At 34.8% G+C, this 15,455-nt stretch overlaps 3 protein-coding genes across 4 annotated transcripts; all 3 read right to left on the bottom strand.

Moving 5' to 3' along the window:
- Positions 1 to 7,970: 7,970 nt before the first annotated feature.
- On the bottom strand, positions 7,971 to 9,343 carry LOC110861086. The gene is made up of 4 exons (XM_022110199.2): positions 9,215 to 9,343; positions 8,919 to 9,016; positions 8,746 to 8,851; positions 7,971 to 8,411 (listed from the first exon to the last, which is right to left on the bottom strand). Exons 1-4 carry the CDS (start codon positions 9,279 to 9,281, stop codon positions 8,242 to 8,244), a joined length of 441 nt encoding a protein of 146 aa, XP_021965891.1. The 5' UTR covers positions 9,282 to 9,343; the 3' UTR covers positions 7,971 to 8,241.
- A 1,200-nt stretch (positions 9,344 to 10,543) lies between these two features.
- On the bottom strand, positions 10,544 to 12,174 carry LOC110861004. 2 transcript variants are annotated; one of them, XM_035860876.1, is made up of 5 exons: positions 12,056 to 12,174; positions 11,867 to 11,975; positions 11,693 to 11,787; positions 10,981 to 11,086; positions 10,544 to 10,911 (listed from the first exon to the last, which is right to left on the bottom strand). In XM_035860876.1, the coding sequence occupies exons 2-5, from the start codon at positions 11,931 to 11,933 to the stop codon at positions 10,646 to 10,648; spliced, it is 534 nt and encodes a 177-aa protein (XP_035716769.1). In that variant the 5' UTR covers positions 11,934 to 11,975; positions 12,056 to 12,174; the 3' UTR covers positions 10,544 to 10,645. The 2 variants fall into 2 exon arrangements, with proteins under 2 accessions (XP_035716769.1, XP_021965809.1); XM_022110117.2 differs by having other exon boundaries at positions 11,867 to 12,168.
- Positions 12,175 to 13,927: 1,753 nt separating this feature from the next.
- Positions 13,928 to 15,228, bottom strand: LOC110861093. Its single transcript, XM_022110205.2, has 4 exons — positions 15,034 to 15,228; positions 14,878 to 14,936; positions 14,400 to 14,505; positions 13,928 to 14,331 (listed from the first exon to the last, which is right to left on the bottom strand). Exons 1-4 carry the CDS (start codon positions 15,092 to 15,094, stop codon positions 14,150 to 14,152), a joined length of 408 nt encoding a protein of 135 aa, XP_021965897.1. The 5' UTR covers positions 15,095 to 15,228; the 3' UTR covers positions 13,928 to 14,149.
- Positions 15,229 to 15,455: the final 227 nt, after the last annotated feature.

Below are 15,455 nucleotides of genomic sequence, written 5' to 3'. Positions count from 1 at the left end.
ACATTATTTATGCAGCATCTCTCCCAAATGGGCGACACATCAATCCACTCTCGCACCCGGTTACCTTCCTTCCTTCCTCCCTACAGGACATAATACGTTTAAGTATGTACAATGTATTCAAGATAAGTTGGTGTACAACACAATTGTCTCCAAATAATCTGTAATAATAGCTATAGGATTTTTTTGGCCAGACATCGTTTTAAAAATTGTTAGCATCGCAATGATAATTCTGTCACCAACCCATTTTGCTTGTGGGTATGATTTGAATTCCAAGTGTTTATGAAATAAGTAGAAGGACAGCGAATTCAATTAATTCATGATTCCTTCGTATTCTTTTAATCGAGAAATAAACTACGAAGGTTACTAAGATTTTGTAAGCATCGAATAAGGTTTTGTCATTAAAAGTCGCGTTACTAATTATAAGCTTAGGATTTTTGCGAAGCTTCGTCACTTCTTTTCTCGTCATACATAGGTACTTTATGATACTCAGCCAATTGTGACTACCCTCATTGAAAATACTGAAGACAAGTCAGTAAATATGTAAAGTCGCTCCAAAGCGGTTGAGGTACCGCTGTCCCCAGGAGGAAACTTATTTTTGGATATTTCCGTCCTCATCTTTGCAAGGGTGACAGCATGAACAGATGGCACCCTGCGTAAAGCATGTCGTCCATTTTTTGGAGAGGGTCGTGTTATCCACATACCTATGTATATATATGTGAAAAATGACACTGAGAAGGTAAGAATCAAGGTAAGAATCAAATCGCCCTAATTCTTAATGCACGGTCCTGCATTGTCTCGTCTTTATCTCCTTGTCGCATTAATGTATTTTTTCCACTTGACATTTTACATAGAGACAGATGCAACCAGAAAAGTACTTATAACGAGATCATCACCTAATTCTGCGTATTTACGTCGTAATAGATAAAGTCGTGATACATACTTGTATATTTGTGTAAATACATACATACACCTACGTGTAGATAAGAACGAGAAAGATTTCGGAATTTTCTCGATTGAATTTTTAGTGGAAATTATAAAGAAAATGGGCATTACGAAGTATTCATAATAACACTAATTATGCGAATTAATATTTTGTGTATTTATAGTTTTATTATAAAGCAGACTTGGATGAAATTTGGGAATCTTTGCGTTTATAAAATAATATGGTTAAAAAATCCGTTGTTACTGCAAAAATATGTACATATTTGCACGAAAATTGCAACTATATATTATGTATACGAAAATCAAGAATCCTGAAAGTAAATATCAAAACCTAGTTTATTTCAATTTATGTACATAAATAAATCCAAAAATTCGGTTAATTTTATTTCATATAAACTAATTATCTCAAATACATACAAATTCATTCTTTATTCTAGATTCTCCTACATACATAAATATACGAATCCAGATTTGGTTGAAATTAGCAACTTCGTTAATTTTTGATCGTCTGGAAGAAAGATTTATTAACTTCTGTGGAGAGAATCCGAGTTTGTTGGAGGGTGGCCTGATGCTGGGGGACGTTTCGGACTACGAGCATAAATAATGCCCTGCCGAGACATTCATCACCCACTTCCGCCCACTAATTTCTCTCCTCTTGTCTCCCCCCCAGAAATGCAATAAATAAGTGCAGAGTCGAAACACAGGAAACGGTCGCTTTCTGCCCAATTGGCTATTTGTTAATGGAGAAGAGTGAATCAAAAAGATGGTCAAGGAAGTGGGTTCAATAGACCGAGGGAAAAGTCACGGGTCATGAGTCATGGTCACTAAGGTCACTCATTTTGGTGTATATAGACGTTAGAATTTAGCTTTCAAAATTACGAGCAAAGTTTCAGGAGAGAAATATGATATTTAACCTTATCCAAAATTCTGAAAAGTTTGCCAATTTTTACGTGAACTCGCCTGAATCTAGACCTTCTTCGACGTGCAGATTTTTTCCCCAGTTTTTTAACAACCGGACAATCTGTAATGCAGAATTTGAGACAAATATTTACACGGTTTGGAAATATTGAGATGAACTCGATTAAATCATGACGGTCAAGATTTTTCGCTCATTTGTACAATTTGGCAATATTTTACTTTTTAGAAAATTTACGAAGTTTACCAATTTTGACGTAAGCTCGAATGGCTCATGTCATCTTCTTCGCTCATTTCTTTAACACGTGTTAATCTGCTATGCAAAAAATACAGTGGATGCAATCATAATCGGTTTCCCTCTAAAACCCAGACGTCCACCTGCCCACCCTTCATAAATACACAAAAATCCCCCTTTTTCCGAATTTCCGCCTTCCATTATTCCTCCGATTTCTTAATATCCGTCACCAACTGACATTTATCCAATTATTTCGTAAATTCCCCCGATAAGTGCATCCTTAAACAAAACACCCCTTCAACTTTCCCCATTTTCGAAGAATGCCAACTTGTCAAGGAATCTTTGCATAGAAAAACGGAAATTTTCAACTTGATTATTTTTCCCTCTGCTACAAATTGTTTCTAAAGAGTTGCATGTGGCGGAAGAGATGGCGAGATGATGGAGATACTCGATATAAAATTCTCTCCTCTTCTCGTCCCTCCGTCGTCCTCAAACTTCTCCAGGAACTCATTCAATTACAAATAAAAAGCAGACAGACGTCTTCTCCAGAGTCTCTTCAAAGAAGTCGTCGTCTAACGCACCACTTGGAAAGACAGGGTGCCCAAAAATGTATGTTTTACAATAACAACAATTGGTTTACAACCTGTAGAAAATTTAGAATTTTGAAAATCTTTACACAATTTTAGTTCACACAAAATAAAATTGATTATTCAAAAAAAATTGTGCAAATAGGAGTTAATCAAATTGTGTGCTTATGAATAAGGAAGACATTATGGCTTGTGTAGGAACTTATGTATTAATGAAAGTCTTCCTTCCTTCCATAGATAACTATGAAGTTTTAAAATTTTGAAAAAACGTCAAAATTTTTTTTAACCCAAGGTTTCAATTTTAAAAAGCAACCCACGAGTTTAAATGGGGTTTCTGGGTGTTATGTCTTGTTTTTCCAATTGATGTCCAATTTTATTCATTAAACTCACTAAAACCCAGTTAAAATGGTAAAAACCAACGGGTTTTAATCATTTGATACCCATTAGAACCCATGGAGGAACCCACCAAAACCCTGTATCTGTCTACCCGGCCTCCGGTTTTCCAAATTCCTGGGATTAAAATGGAAATAGGGTGAGCGAAAAGAAAAACAAAACTCTCTCCTCGTCGTCTTTTCCCCATTTTCTCACTTTTATTCTCCACTCCTCTCTTCAAAGTGGAGACTCGCAGGTTGACAACTCATAAAATAAAAACCAAACGGTTTCCCCCCAATATTTGAGCAACATGAAAGGCAGCTTATTCTAATTTTATTCCCATTTGCTGAATGATTCACTCGAGAAAACGAGAACAAGGGAAAACACGCCGTAAAAAAATAGCGATGCAGCTCCTCATATAGTTGCACTCTTAGAAAACGGGTATTAAATCATTGCCGGAGAATATTTACACACTGTTAAAAATCTTATAGAATCACACGTTTACTAAATATGTGTTGGTATTGATTTGGTAATAACTTCCTATATACCAGATTGGTAGCAGTTTGTTTCTGAGTGGTAAGTTTTTCTTTGCAAAAACATTACTAAGCGGTAATCCCTATTGTTACCAATGTCATTAAGGTCATACATATATTTACATGTACTCCGGTCAGTAATGATTTAACACCAGTCTTCTAAGAGTGTGTATGAGTACGTATGACGTATACGTTTGCGTTTACCCACGCTGATAATAACAGGCATTACCATTTAATACTGTTGTGGTAATGAAAAATTTACCGCTTAGCAACAAACTACCACCAATCTGGTAGGAAGATGTTACCAAATCAATACTGGTACAGAGCATATGTGACTTTACTAGATTTTTAACAGTGTAGATGGGTACGTGCATAATGTGTAATTTTATAATCCCTACACAGATATTATCTGTGTAGGGATATCATCATAAAATATGTCACATTTGTGTGCAGCTACTTACAACAGTACTTGCCGGGTCGTAATTGTTTCTCGGTTTAACGAAATGATCTCCTTTCTTTCTGCGTCCCATTCAATTTGGAGGGAGAGTTTTTGGCACAAGACCAAAATCGAAGGAGAGAAATGCAAGTCCAATATCAAGGAGAGAATTAGATGGAGAAATTTATGTATGCATCTGCAGTTTTAAAGTGACACATGTGCTGCATTATGCATATTTGTTTGTGTATGCACAATGGGGTACCTTGACCTCAGCATTTGGCAGAAGAGGAGTAAAATGTTACACGATACGTGAAATGGTTTTCTCACAGCACGTCTCTTGACATTAAGTTATGTAACTTAAAAAAATTGGAGATCATTATAATTTATAAAATTGAAAATTTAGAGAAAACACGGTGTCAAAATGTAGTCCCTTGTTGGAATTTGGCATGAATTGCATTATATAAATTTGATAAAAAGTAGTCATTTAATAGTTAATATACTTTCGGCAAAGTATTATATTTAGCATCACACCTCATTTATTGGGATGCCAAATATTATTTCGTAAATCTGTGCAAATTTTTCTGTTACTGTATTTTAAGTTATGGTTTCAATGGATTATTTACAACCTTTAAAGTATTTTATGTCAAGTGAGGATGAGTTTACGAAATGAAAACCTTCTTAATAGTGAATAAAATCTTGTAGTTTTCCTGCAATTTTTTTTCGAAATTTTGCAAAATTTCAGAAGTTCCTATCAGCTCAATTTGTGAGATATGCGAGATATGCAAATGGTTGACGTGAGTACGCCCCGTAAAAACAAATATATGTACAATTATCCATTTCCTTTACTCATCTAGTCCCCCAAATTATCCAGTATGTCAAATGCTTCGTAACCTTCAAACTAAATCATTTTTTCAAAGTGTGTTCGAAATGTCGCACAAAAATTGTGGATTAAATTACCTTCTCACTCCGTCTACGAGTTACGTAATGTCGTCCAGCTACAGGAATTTCCCTCTTCTTGCACTCACGCACTTTACATAATTTCCTGCCTTGAACTACAAACTACTTCCCATTTTTGTGGAATTGAATCTACCTTCCGAGGCCGTGCAAAAAGAATGAGGACAGATTTAAGAGGCCAAATAAGTCTATCTGTATTGTTCCCATGTCATTTATGACGACATGAAAAATATATGTACATGTTTCAAAATTCCCAAACATTTCCAAAAAAACATCCTTCACGTCGTCCCCGCTTGTTTTTTCTCCAGGTGTACATATTTTCTATGCGGCCCCCACATCCTCAACCTATGTACACTCTAAGAAATCCAGTATTATAATAATACCAAGCGGTATTAATATATGACTCTACCAAAGTGGTATTTATAAGAAATACGAAGTAATAATAGCTCGATATTGAAGTTTTACCATTGTGGTAACAAATTTGTATGAACGGTATAATTTTAATACCAAACGGTAGCAACTTTAATACCAAGAAATCCGTACCCGCCTAACAATGCAAGTCTTTTACGTGTACAACTCAGATCTGGTTGGGACCAATTTTATTTTGTTCAGCACAAAAAATAAGCATACCCGTATTTTTGCATTTTTCATAATGCGCTAATTTGAGCGCGGGGCGCGAATTTTAAAACATTTTTCAGCCAAAACCTCGGTTTTTAAAAATTCTGTAAATTTTCGAATTTTAGCCCGAATCAAAAAATTCGAAAACATGTCTCCTCAGAATGTCTTACCTGACTTATGAAAAATCCACGTATTATTTTTTGAAAAACTAAAAATTTGAAAGAGTTTATAATTTTAATAAATTTCAAAAACTGCCAAAAAATTTTGAAAATCAAATTTTGAGACAATTGGATTTTTCATAAGTCAGGTAAGTCATTCTGAGGAGACATGTTTTCGAATTTTTTGATTCGGGCTAAAATTCGAAAATTTACAGAATTTTAAAAAACCGAGGTTTTGGCTGAAAAATGTTTTAAAATTCGCGCCCGTGCTCAAATTAGCGCATTATGAAAAATGCAAAAATACGGGTATGCTTATTTTTTGTGCTGAACAAAATAAAATTGGTCCCAACAAGATCTGAGTTGTACACGTAAAAGACTTGGATTGTAAGTATCCCAGATTTATAACAGTGTAGCCAACCCAGCTACCTCCTTGTCCTCATAAATGTCAACATGCACGTCTCCCACTCCCTGCATTATTTAGGTTCAATTAAATTCGATCCGCATGTCTGCCCGGGAGCGGTCTCGTAACAGAATATGTTTCCGACTTGTTTCTCATTTTTGCAAAAAAAAATATTTTCTCGGTTTTCATTATTTCAAGTTTTTTATTATTATTTTATTTAGTGGAACTGCAGACGACGACATAACATAACACTTCCCCCCGTGGCGACTTCCTCCGTGACAAGGATGTCGCCACTGCCAACATTTTTCATCTTTATCCCCTTCCGCTTACTGCAAATCAGTCATGGCATGCAAATTTTTATGCAGAGACATAAAATCTGCACATGGTAAATTTTTTAGCAACAAATTTACTTATTTCTTAGGAATGCATACATAACTTTCTTTCAATCCATTGGGTGAAATTGGAAGTTTTAAAAATTTTATTGCTGAAACAGTTGACAATGATTTTTTAGTATTTACAATTTTGGTGAGGTGGATGTGGGCATTCGTTTCGTGTCGATAAACAAGACACAGAGTTTTTAATTAATTAAGATGAAAATTTGCTGAAACAATAATAAGATGCAAATTTATGTATTTCTAACACTATCACGTAAATATTTAATTATAATTATGTACATATTTTAGTTAGCAAACAAAATTCGAATTAAGTAGTAGTAAATACCCCAACGTTTCAAAAATATGTGTTCAAAATTTACTCAAAACATGATTTGCAATTTTTTAAACCTTTCTAAGACAGACATGTTTAATTTCGCAAACAAATGTGAATACCCCCAATGTGTCATTTTACTCCCGTATATTCCAGTATATTTACATGGAACTGATAAATTATTATTGGACAAAATTACGTAAGTACAACACCTCCAATCTAACCTGACATTTACATTAAGAATCCCAGCCACGACTTTTTTTACCTTTAACAAAATCTTAATCTAAATATATGAAATTTCTTTCGTTTGAAGTGTAAACATCGTCATTTATTGCATCTCTCGCATTTGATCAAATCCTCCTCGTCTTTATTACAATGTCAGTTCCATTTCCATTCTGGCTGGAATTGGTGGATGCATACAAAGGGAAAATATGCAAAAATCGAGACAAATATTCAGCCCAAGCTTGGCACCCACGCCGGAACTATTCGTCTCATTTATGCAGCCACGCATCCTTTCGTATTGCATAACAATGTGACAATCACGCTAGATTTGTAACCTTTGTAAAAAAAGTATTCTATGAAGGTTAAGCTTTATGATAGTTTTGGTTTTTATTTGTATTGCTTGCGAAGTACATATTTTATAATTATCCGAGTTAATTTTCACACTGACAAGACAAATATTTCATCAGTTTTTGATCTTCTAAAATGTTTTTGTGCATATTTTCTTAATTTTATAAATTTACAACTGTTACCAACATTTATGATTTCATGAGTTGGGTAGTTTCTACGTAATAAATATGTTACAATGACTTGAAACTAATTTTCTTATTCTATTTTTGTGCTTTTTTGTCCATCAGAATTTTCCAACATTCAAGTTTTTAGTAGTGGGATAATGACATTGAGTTTTAGTCAATTTGTTGCCAAGGAGGTTAAGCCTTGGGGGTTAAAGTGATACAAGTTTTGTCCAGTTGGACAGGTTAATATTGTAGCGGCCGTCATGGTGAGATCAAAATGTGTAATGCTTGTTACTGACTGGCAGCACAAATTAAAATTACGCTTATCGTTTACGTACCATTTCACATGCCGAATTCCCATTGGTTAGAGTGGTGATCATATTTCTTGCTACATATCAATAGTGTTTATTAGTATACATATGTTTCAATTTAAATATTTATCATAAGCAATAATCCAATATGTCTTAGAAGTAATTATATGCGTAATCCATCATTAACTTTAAGAAATAAGATTTAAGTTCGATTTGGAAAAATTAAAAGAAAGCAAATTGATTTAGCCAGGATTGTCGTAAAACTTAGATTTAACGGAAAGAATGTCTATTCTTTACGTTAAATCTAAGTTTCAGTCGAGTCAAGTCCCTCCATTTCGCCGTTAAGTTTGGCACAAGGTTTGTAAATTTGTAGAACATCGAACGTTCCGCAGAGTACCGGCGTAGATATAGACACACGTGGGATCAGCCATGGTGACCGGTAGGTCAACTGGACCGTTCGTCGTTGACCATCTGTAGGACGAGACCTGTTCACCAGATGTCCAGTACTGAGCTGAATAAATAAATGCGATAGCAACGATAATTTTACTTAAAACATATGCATAAATTTAACAATTTGCATCTAGAACAGTGTTTGATTTTCCGCATTTCCTGTACTTCCCGGCAAAAAGGTGCAATCTCCGAGGTGCAAGAATAGGCGCCATTTAGCGGTTCATCCATTGTGCCATAATAGCTATCTGGATCAACCGCTAGGTGGCCCTTATTTCTAGAACTTCTCGCACTCGTGCAAAAAATTATGTCTGAAAAACAATTTCGGTGCAGTAGTTTCTTTCATGCAGTTCTTCTCACGGCAAACGCTGATCTAGATCTTATGCTAATTTTTTTACTCGATCCAAGGATAGAGTTGAGCGCTGATAACTCTTGGGATGTGCGGATGTCAGCGAGAATCATTCCTTGTGAACTGCATCGTGTCTTTGAAGTTGCAAAGTTGGCCTAAATAATTTTGTTGACAAGCATGTTTAACAAATACGTCAGTAAAATTTGCATAGCTCTTAAGTACCGTGGTTTCTTCTGCGCGGAAGTAGGTTTTTCCTCCATACGCTCCCAGATAGGTGAGAGCCAGGGTGGATCCTCCCCCTTGGACGGTGCTATTCGGGGCTAGAGTAATAAGAATATTTAATTTCGATTAGTTGACAGTTAGTACTTATCAAAACAAGAATTTGATAGTGGCGTGTCCCTATATAAACTGGCGCTGAATTTCAAATTGCCCCTGACGGGATTAACTTACCCCAACCCGCGTTTACACGGGGAATAAACTAGTTTGAAATAAATTTTGGAAATTCTTGAAATAATTACCCGGATTTCCGGCCACGCAGGTGATGCCCACTCCCAGAAGAAATATAAGTTGGAGTTCCCGCCACATTTTAGTTAGCTCAAATTAATTACTAAAGTCTCTTGATAGTGGAATAGAATGGAATGATTTTGATGAGCACCTTGCACACGTATTTATATGCAGAATATGTGCTGGATTTCATTGAAAATTCGTCAACAGATTACAAATTTCATTTAATTAGAAATCATAAATCGATTATTCCACTTCAAAGTAAAAAAAATTCCGTCGTTTAGCACATTCTAGTGAAAAACATTAAATTATTGACGTCATAATTAGGTGCAAGTTGTTGCATTTCACTGAATTTATGCAGTAGGTTATCAGATAAATAGATTAAGCGGAACTTGTAGTCAAAATTAAGTGGATGTGCGTGCTTAATTACGGGTGATCAATCAGTTTTTTGGATAAATACATGCCATACTGTGGAATGAGTGGCTGTCATTTTACAAATGATTAAAATTGTCAAGAGGTGTATATGAATCTAAGTAAGAAGATCGGCGTCACGTAACCCTCACACTTTTTTATGTAAGAAACATTGATGCCTAAATAAAAACCAAGGCGAAGGTAGCAAACTTGTAAAAAATATTATCTAGAAAAATTATTTATTGAATTATGTAATTTTCAAAAAGTAAATATGACATCTATCGGGGTAACGGACTAATATAATTTTCCAGCCAAAGTTTATTGACATGTGCATGTATCAGTGTTGTAGTAGTTAACTACAAAACTGTAGTTAATTACATGTTAACTACAATTTTTTGCAAAAAGTAGTTGTAGTTTAAGATTCAACTACTTTTCTAAATTAGTTGAAACAAAGTAGTCAACTACTTTCTCGGATGCTATTGTTGACCAACAATACCTTAACTACTTTTCAACTACTTTTTAACTACTTTTCTACATGGATAAAAGAAGGAAGGGGCATCTCATATATATATATACATTATTCTCCCATAAATGGATGATTTGTTTGAGGCACTTGCAGCTTTGAAGTGCAATTCGATATTTTCGAATGAACTCAAGAGACTACATATCCTGATTAAATCTAAAGTAATAATCTGAATGATGCGATGACTGCCACGTTTTACACAACGTAAATAAAGGCCACGCTACCTCACCTTTCCACATAATATTCTGGCCATTGCAGATGGAACTTAAGAATTTAGTTATTCGTATTTCTTATTTAATTTAGTTGTTCAATTTAGTAAATTTGTCTTTGCTAGCAATATAAAAATAAGTTTACAATTGACGAATCACTTTAAGTGATTGTTTCAATTAAAACATACACTTTATTAACTGATTCACTTAACAATAAAGGAAAGAAAAATAAAGTTGACCAGAACTTTTATTGCCGATAATTTACTATATTGGTAAATGCATATTCTTTTCGTTTCGAAATCTTAATCACGTGTGACACAACGTAATATTTGAATGGCTTTTAATTCTTGGCTTTGATTTATGAGAGATGTGGATGAATAGGGAATGTCATGTTTGGTTGGAGAAGTGGTCGTGTCACAAGCGAGTCCAGAACATGGGGCGTCATACAGGAATCCATTCTGACTGAGGAGAACACACGTCCAGTCATCCATGACTACGGGAAACACAATTGTGGAAGTGGTCGTTGCCCATTTGAAACTCGGTATTTGTTGACCTGCCGTCCAGTGATCTGAAACACCCAATGAGTTAATGCTACATATATTCATATCCACCAGTCAACTTGACACTTGTTTCTTACTTTCGTTTAGCATTTTGCTAACCGCTGTTATCTCTTGAATTGAACGTAAATCAGCGAGAACCATTCCTTGCGAACTGCATCGTGCCATCGATTCTGACCACGTGGCCTGCAATACAAGTAAGTGCACTCTATTTAGATCAACCGTTACAGCACATACATGGGCAAAACCAGTGTCATAATATGAATATGATTTATGTTTTTATCCGTCGAAAATTTGTTAAGATTGAAACGTGGCGTGAGGCTGGTGTGCTTTCGAGATTTTAGACCTTTTCTTGGAGTTCACCGAGATGTCGCAGGTCAAAATGACGAGAGATGGATCTTTAAAACGTACTTCCAAAGTTTCATATCTGTGCACATATTGCGGCCACGAGTTATCACTGTTATCAGAAAGACGGACGGACATAACGAACTATAAAGAGGTTTCACCTCGAAATAAGTACATATATATAGTTATCGACACCACGTGCAATCACTTTTAGCCTGGTAAAGATTTGTCCAATACATATAATCTAACAAAATGTCTGTGAAACCCAAACTGCACATAGCTAAAACATGGAAACATTTAAATATTTATTAATGAATGGACAGGAAATTTAATTGCATTTGTGAAATATACATGTACCTAAGCTTTACATACACAGATAACACGTGGTTATGATTTTACTAAATTCGAATATTCACGTGGCAATAAAAACGTATGGAATATACTTACATAAGTATCTTCAGCCCGATAATACCTTCTTCCTTCCCATGCCCCCAAATAATTTAGGGCCATTATAGATCCCCCTTGCCCAACAGAATCCAGGCCTAAATCCAAAGTGTATCGGAAGAAGAGGATATGAACATCCTCCATAAATTTAGGTCAAGTGAATCAATTACGAAATACCTTTATCTGCCGCGACGCAGGAATACACGACTCCCAAAGGTAAAAATAAGTGAAGTTTCCGCCACATTTTAGATAGCTCGGTTAGCCAAGTGCCTGCACAATGCGATTCCTGTGGAATAAAAACAATGGTATGCTTTTCATGGAAGTATTACACCTGTATTTTTACGCAGGCTGAGAATCGGACTTTACTTTTAAGTCAGATAACGACTGATCCAGGAATTACATGTATATATGTATTTTATAATGTTATAGATAATTAAAATTAATGTGGAATAAGCCTCTTAAGACTTCAACAAGTTTATGATTCCTTGAATAGTAAAAAGAGGTAGAGTCACATGTATAAATCATTAGGATTACTCGGGATTTACATTCTTAGTTTTTGACGTAATTTAAGGTGATAAATCATATTCTCTGATAATACATATTGGTAATTGTGTGGTGTGGATTAGTGAATTACGTTTCTAAATTATTACAATGGACGTATATGTATATAATTTTCCATACATATATTTGTAAGTACACGTACATATACTCTTTTTACATATTTACATTCACTCAAAGGAAACTGATATTAAATTTAATTATGTAATTAATTAATTAAAATTAAATTCTTAACTGGCATCGGCATTGGTAACAATTTCCTACAGGAGTTGTAAAGGTTTGCGACTGATTGGCATCTTTTTTATTACCATCATTTTGCACTTCCAGTGATTATTTTACTACCCAGTTTTTAAGAGTGAAGTATTATATAAAAGTACTTGGAAGAGATATAAACCAGTACGTCAGAATTGTGTTTGCTTCATGTAAATAGTTTAATACCTTTGTCATTTTAATAGATTATGTACGTACCTACAATAAAAACTGGGGTAAATGGTTAATTTAAGGTAATTATTTATTAAATTCTCTTGATAAGATATACAATGGTATGGATTAGTTAATCCTGACCACTACAAACATTTATTGGTGCATATGTATGTATCTACATACTTACATGTATGCATACACGTATTTAGTTACATATATGAATATCTATGTAAGTTTGAAGTCGTACAAAATTAAAATAATTTCGTAACTTTAGCAAATTCCTTAATGAATGCGTGGATTACTTATTTCTAAATAACTAATCCTAATCCACGGAACGTGTAGATTGTTGAAAAGTTGGATTTAGTAAGGTGCTTAGTCATACATGCATACATAAGTTCAAAATCGTACGCAGTAAGAAACTTATATAACTAACAAGGGAAGGTCCTCGACTGCTCCCCGAGTTCAGGGTACCCACTAGGTTTTTTAGAATCTACCAGGACCCCAAATGAAGGATCCATGCATATTTACGTGCAAAACTCATATTTGGCGGCGCGGCGTGGCGCCAAACTTAAAAATCTGAATTTGCAACCAAACCTCCATAACTTTTGCAGTTTCCGTGGGATTTTCAAAATCTTGAGCTTAAAATGATCAAAAAATCCGAAATTTCAAGAAAAAAATCAAAAATTACAAAATGTTAATTTTTGAAATATTTTTAAAGTTTTTTCAGCGAACCCCTGTATTTAAGAAAATTCGGAATTTGTGCAAAAGTTTGAAAGTCCGTTGTTTTCAGTTTTTCAAAAACTTCAAGGAAATCGAAAGTTGAACCCCTTGTGATGATTTTGGTCAAACAATTTTGTAAATCCGTCCAGGATTTCAAAAGTTATGGCGGTTTTAAAAATAAAAACATTCAAATTTCGCGAATATGGCGCCACGCCACAGCGCCAAATATAAGTTTTGAACGTAAATATGCATGGATCCTTCATTTGGGGTCCTGGTAGATTCTAAAAAACCTAGTGGGTACCCTGAACTCGGGGAGCAGTCGATGACTTTCCCTTGTTATTTGGCATGGATTAACGTACTGCGAACAATGATATGTTCCTGTAATGATCCAATCTGGTCCGGTGTGAGGTATACAAATTTAGGTTCATGTGATCCTGCTGATAAGGTCTAGGTGGCTTTACGAAAATTACGGTATATCTATGTATATGTATATATTCACATTCGGGTTTAAGGACATAAAAGCGCAATAAAAGTGTCCACTAATACGTTACTTAAGCAGTATTATTTTTTACTCTAATATTTCTTTACATAAACCATTGTTATACATAAATTAATTAAATATTTAATTTTATATTTACTTCATATCCAACATTAAATAACAAGCAATTTTAAATCTGCATAAATTTAAACAAAACTAATTTCTTTAATCATGATCTGGAAACAAGCTTAAATTTAATGTAGGTACAACACTTACAAAAGTTAATTAATTATCGCGTAGCACAAGGTATATAATTTTTCCGTGCAGGGAAACACACCCAAGAAACCTCCAGGCGTAATGTAGACGCATGTTTCGTTTTCCCTGCGTAAATCAAGGTCCACCCTAGCATTCGTAGTTGCCCACTTGAAGTCGAACACTTGTTTTCCCGAGGTCCAGTAAACCCCTTAAATACAATTTTTGAAATTAATGATTCTTCCCGTTTTAATGCACATTTCAAAATTTGTTATTCACTTGGTCCCAACATTCCAACGAGCGCCGTTAACTCCTCGTTTGAATTGATATCAACGAACTTCATGCCGTAATAATTACAGCGGGTCACGGATTGGTCCCACGTGGCCTGTGCAAGTAATTATTGTATAAATATGGTTAGGGTTGGTAGATTCGATACAGAAAAGTCTGATCGTTCGGATCGGATCGGATTTTTTTATCCGGAAATCGGATCCATGTTAAAGTAAATGGTCGGATAATCCAGCCCGACTAGATAGAATGCGTGTTATAATAAATTTCCGCATAATCCGATCAGATCGAACTCTGCTTTTTTTCCTGGAAATCGAGTCGGATTTTTTTATCCAGCATAAATAGGATACGATCGGATCGATAGTATACTCATTGGTCGAATAATTCGGTTGGATCGGATCGGATCAGATTATCGACATAAATCATTAAAAACTATTGCGGTATATTTTAAAAGCTACACATGCATACGAACCGTAGTATCGTCGGCGCGAAAATACATTTTGTTCCCCCACTCCCCCAATCGATGCGGGGCTAAACAAAATGTGATCATTGCGTGAGAAAATATCCTTAGTTAAATTCCACTGATTTTATTATCTAAAATAAAACAAAGTAATAAGTATTTATCTACCTGCCAGGCAGGATAAGGCAAGTCCAAAACATAGTAAGGGTTGAATAAGTTGACCCCACATTTTATAAATATTTAGTTAACTGCTTAAGTTACTTCTAGAGCAGTGATTATCTCGGACCTCGAGAACCCGTATTTATGCAAAGAGCTAGATATACATATTTAACTTTACGGACAAATTCCAAATTATGTTACATGGAATTGACATTTATATAATTTATTGTCATCCCACTTCAGACTGTTGTGTAATATACTTATGTATGTACATAGATACATAATGGACAATGTTGAGTATGAGTTACATACATAGATATTTAATTGCGTAGGTCAGAATTGTATTGTATTTCAATTGATTGATTATTTTATCAGGGGAATTGATTAGCCGGAACTTGGTCAAAATTCGGTTAAGTAAGTTTGTGCTGTAT

Source organism: Folsomia candida, unplaced genomic scaffold, assembly GCF_002217175.1.
Source record: "Folsomia candida strain VU population unplaced genomic scaffold, ASM221717v1 Fcan01_Sc037, whole genome shotgun sequence".
Lineage (NCBI taxonomy): Eukaryota > Metazoa > Arthropoda > Collembola > Entomobryomorpha > Isotomidae > Folsomia > Folsomia candida.
Note: the sequence above shows the minus strand (reverse complement) of the source record. Positions and strands in the feature narration are given on the sequence as shown.

Bases quoted from the DNA above. Each gene is read 5' to 3' on its own strand.
- LOC110861086 (XM_022110199.2), bottom strand. From the start codon at position 9,281: ATGTGGCGGGAACTCCAACTTATATTTCTTCTGGGAGTGGGCATCACC. The intron at 9,017-9,214 runs GTAATTATTTCA...TTATTACTCTAG, and splicing joins CTGCGTGGCCGGAAATCCGG to CCCCGAATAGCACCGTCCAA. The intron at 8,412-8,745 runs GTAAAAAAATTA...TTATTTATTCAG, and splicing joins CAACTCTATCCTTGGATCGA to CTCAGTACTGGACATCTGGT.
- LOC110861004 (XM_035860876.1), bottom strand. From the start codon at position 11,933: ATGTGGCGGAAACTTCACTTATTTTTACCTTTGGGAGTCGTGTATTCC. The intron at 11,788-11,866 runs GTATTTCGTAAT...CTTTGGATTTAG, and splicing joins CTGCGTCGCGGCAGATAAAG to GCCTGGATTCTGTTGGGCAA. The intron at 11,087-11,692 runs GTAAGTATATTC...CTTGTATTGCAG, and splicing joins ATCGGGCTGAAGATACTTAT to GCCACGTGGTCAGAATCGAT.
- LOC110861093 (XM_022110205.2), bottom strand. From the start codon at position 15,094: ATGTGGGGTCAACTTATTCAACCCTTACTATGTTTTGGACTTGCCTTA. The intron at 14,937-15,033 runs GTAGATAAATAC...CATTTTGTTTAG, and splicing joins TGCCTTATCCTGCCTGGCAG to CCCCGCATCGATTGGGGGAG. The intron at 14,506-14,877 runs GTTCGTATGCAT...TTACTTGCACAG, and splicing joins TTCGCGCCGACGATACTACG to GCCACGTGGGACCAATCCGT.